General features: G+C 39.9%; 1 protein-coding gene across 1 annotated transcript in view; it reads left to right on the top strand.

Moving 5' to 3' along the window:
• The window catches only part of LOC119579094, an 8,393-nt gene that overhangs the window by 2,445 nt on the left and 1,518 nt on the right, over positions 1 to 4,430 (top strand). The window contains exon 2 of the mRNA XM_037926833.1: positions 3,004 to 3,332. Within this exon, the coding sequence (XP_037782761.1) occupies positions 3,004 to 3,332 (329 nt within the window). The remainder of the gene's footprint in view (positions 1 to 3,003; positions 3,333 to 4,430) is intronic.

The raw sequence follows: 4,430 nt of genomic DNA, 5'->3' as shown, positions 1-4,430 counted from the left end.
TATATATATATAAAAATATATATATTATATAATATATTAATTATTATATATATAGTTTTAAAATATTTTATAATCATATATATATATATAATATATATATAATATATATATATATTATATAATATGATATAATATGCATGTAGGTTTATATATACACACAGAAAAATACACACACACACACACACACACATATATATATATATATATAATATATATTTTAATATATTATATATATATATAAAGATAATATTATAAATACATGCATACATATATAATATTATATATATATTTATATATATATATAATATATATATATATATACATTATACAAACACACATACATATTACCACACGCACACACACACGTTCACACACAATATATATATATAATATATATATATATATATATAATATATATATATTGTATATATATATGTATATATATATATATATATATATATATATATATATATTATATATATATGATATAATATTAATATATTTTATTTTATCTATATATATATATATATATATATATATATATATATATCATATTCTATTTTATATCTTTTTGATATGATATAATATGCATGTAGGTTTATATATACACACAGATATATATATATATATATATATATATATATATATATATATATATATATGTATATATATATATATTTGAAGGCTATTTCTTGGGAAATGACCTTTGACCTGCCTACCAAGCCATGAGAAAAATGAACTCTAAGCCCTCCTCACAGATGTCTGCAGTCCGATCAGCGGATGGACGGATCATCTCAGATCATGTTGGGGTTCGTGAACGTTGGGCTGAGTATTTTGAATACTTGTACCAGGTAGACCCTCCAACACTTAGCTTGGATGCAAGCGATGTCTCAGTGCCGGACCCACCCATCAGCGAGGAACCTCCTACCCTAACAGAGGTTAGGATGGCGATTTCCAAGCTGAAGAGTGGGAAAGCGGCAGGCATATGTTATATCCCTGCTGAACTGCTAAAGGCTGGGGGTGAACCTATGGCTCGGGGCCTGCATACAGTCCTGACTGCCATCTGGCAGTCTGGTACTATTCCCCCTGACCTGCCGAGGGGCTTGGTCATCCCTCTCTGGAAGGGGAAATGGGATCGTTGGGATTGTAGCAACTACCGTGGCATTACACTGCTCAGCATACCAGGCAAGGTTCTCGCCCACATCCTTCTGAAACGGATCCGCAACCACCTACTGAGGCTTCAGAGAGCAGTCTGGATTTACTCCTGGCAAGTCCACGATAGACCGTATACTAGAGCTTCGAGTAATTGTGGAACACCGTCGTGAGGTTGCTTGCAACCTACATCGACCTCAAGAAGGGATTTGACTTGGTGCATCGGGAATCGCTATGGCAGATCCTGAGACTCAGGGGAATTCCGACACAGATTATTGGCCTGATAGGAAGCCTCTATACTGGTACTGAAAATGCTGTAAAGTGTGGTGGGGGTCGTCGAACTTTTTCCCTGTTAATTCAGGGGTTAGGCAAGGCTGTGTCCTTGCACCAACACTTCATCACCTAGTCAAAGTCAGTGTGGAGCAACTCTAGGCAATATCAAGGTTTCAGACCTTGACTTTGCCGACGATGTTGCCATCCTATCTGAGTCCTTGGAGTCACTGGTGGCGGCTCTTGATGCATTTAGCAATGAGGCGAAGCCCCTAAGCCTAGAGGTCTCCTGGACCAAGACCAAGATTCAGGACTTTGGGGGCCTGTTAGGGGAACCCGTTCAGTCGATCCAGGTTTGCGGCGAGGACATTGGAGTTACAGAAAGTTTTACATACCTTGGTCGCGTAGTCCATATCTTTGGGTTGTCAGACCAAGAAGTCAGTAGATGGAATAGTCTGGCAACAGGAGCCATGAACTCGATCAACAAGAGCGTTTGGAGATGTCGGTACCTATACAGAAGGACCAAGCTGCGTGTCTTCAAGGCCTTGATACTGCCAGTTTTGCTCTATGGAAGCGAAACCTGGACGCTATCCAGTGTCTTGGAGTCTCGCCTTGATGCCTTTTGTAACAAGTCCCTTCGCCGGATCATGGGGTACAGTTGGCAGGACCACGTGTCCAACCAGCGGTTACACCGTGAGACTGGCGTGGGACCTGTTACTTGCATAATCCGGGATCGCCAACTCAGGCTATATGGCTACCTAGCTCGTCTCCCTGTAGACGACCCTGCTCATCAGGTTGTCTCTCTGCGAGACAACCCGAGTGGAGGAGACCTGTGGGTCGACCCAGGAGATCATGGCTTGGGCAGCTCGACGAGACCTGTCGCGAGGAATTAGAGATGGGCCGTGGGCCTGCCTGGAGCCCCCGTTGGCGTTAGCCCCTTGATGATGATGGTGATGATGATGATGGTGATGATAAAAAAAAAAAAAAAAAAAAAAAAAAAAAAAATATATATATATATATATATATATATATATATATATATATATATATATATATATATATATATATATATATATATATATATACATACATATATGTATGTATATATATATATAAACACAGACACACACATATACACACATGCATATCACACACACACACACACACACACACACACACACACACACACACACACACACACACACACACACACACACACACACACACACACACACACACACACACACACACACACACACACACACACACACACACACACACGTACACACTTATGTATGTATATATGTATGTGTATATAAATGTATATGTATATAGGCATATATGTGGGTGTGTATGTATTTATGCATTTGTGTGTGTCTTCTACTTTAGTGTATCAGGGATCCACAAAGTAGGCCTATATCTTATGCAATAATTTAATCGCAGTCATATTTGCAACATCACTCAATTATATATAACTCACACTAACGTTTCCTGTTCCTCTCCCCCCCCCCTGTTTAACTACCACCCCCACCACCAACCACCCCCTCCCTTCCCTTATTGCCCCCGCCCGCTACCCCCCAGAGGCCCGGGCCGTGGTCCCGGACGACGGGGCGCTGCACTCGCACACGGGGGTCCAACTCCGCCTCACGTGCCGCGTGGACCTGGCTACGGAGCCCGTCAGCCACTTCTTCTGGTACCACAACGGGACCGGCATCAACTTCTCCAAGACGCGCTCTCTCACGATTGTCACGCACGGCTACTGTAGTTACGTTGTCATCGAGAACGTGACTTGGGAGGATTCCGGTGTGTACACCTGCGCGCCCCTGAGAGCGAGGCCCGCCAACCTCACGCTCCACGTGCTGCAAGGTGAGCGAGGGCGAGGCACAAGGCGGGTCGAAGGATTCTCTAGGGTAGGTAGGGTCGGGAATCGTTATGGCACCGATTCGTGAATGAATGCTTCTCTGATTAATCATTACTGCTGTTGTTATTGTTAACATCACAGTCATCATCATTATTACATTATCATTATAAAATTAGTAACAACCAATTTTTTTCCTTGCATGTCTGTCATGATCGTAGATACTTGATTGTAAATCTCACTTCAATTATTCAGCACTAACAGCTCTCTACAAAGACATTAGATATGCAAATGATTATCAATTAGTTTTTACTAGCGTGGATAGTTTGATACTATAGTGATAGTCCAGCAAGCTAAATAAGTATATGACGATACTGATTACTAGTTCTTTGATTAATGCATTCTGGTAGCATAAAGCTGCAGTGACAGTCGAAGGAATTCCTTCATGTTGCTCGATTATACACTAAGTATTCGCGTTGGCCTAACTGTAGTCCATGACATGATTCTGATTATCAACTGAAGACAGGAATGCAGGAATGTGAGGTTTATTACGGGCACTCCACCGCGTTCTTACACACATATAAGCCAAGACGAGTACTGATGAAATTGTCTTGCCTCATGACTCATGGCCTTAGTTGATCACACTTGGCTCAGAGGGAAACGCGCTTTCTGTATGGAAGCCTTTATGGCCCGAAATTAAGAAAGTTGGCATAAAGAATTTCGTGGAGTGCGAACACCAGACCTGTTCTCTTTCCCTCGGAGAGGAAAACTATCTGACAAGTAATTTCTTTAGACAGTTAATATTCAATTAACTTATGTAAATTTCGGATAGAGCAACTGTAACCGTATCCACATTTTTGCTAAGGGATTAGGACTATATCCTTTTTTGAGTGAGTTACAATCATTTGGAAAATGAATTATGAAGTACCCAAAAGTCTGTCTGTTTATTCATTTATTCTATACAAGTTTTTAGAGTTTTTCTTTTGATACCAATGACTTAGGACGAATGAAAAGTAATGAGTTTTTGCTCTATTTTTTGTTGGATATAGTTTGATGTAATTTTAGCCAGTAATTGATGATAAAAGTGATTCATTAATTGACACTTAAATGTTAAATGTCTTTGTTGTCTTTTCATCATGGTAATATTCTT

This window comes from Penaeus monodon, chromosome 11 (genome assembly GCF_015228065.2).
Source record: "Penaeus monodon isolate SGIC_2016 chromosome 11, NSTDA_Pmon_1, whole genome shotgun sequence".
Classification (NCBI taxonomy): Eukaryota; Metazoa; Arthropoda; class Malacostraca; order Decapoda; family Penaeidae; genus Penaeus; species Penaeus monodon.
Note: the sequence above shows the minus strand (reverse complement) of the source record. Positions and strands in the feature narration are given on the sequence as shown.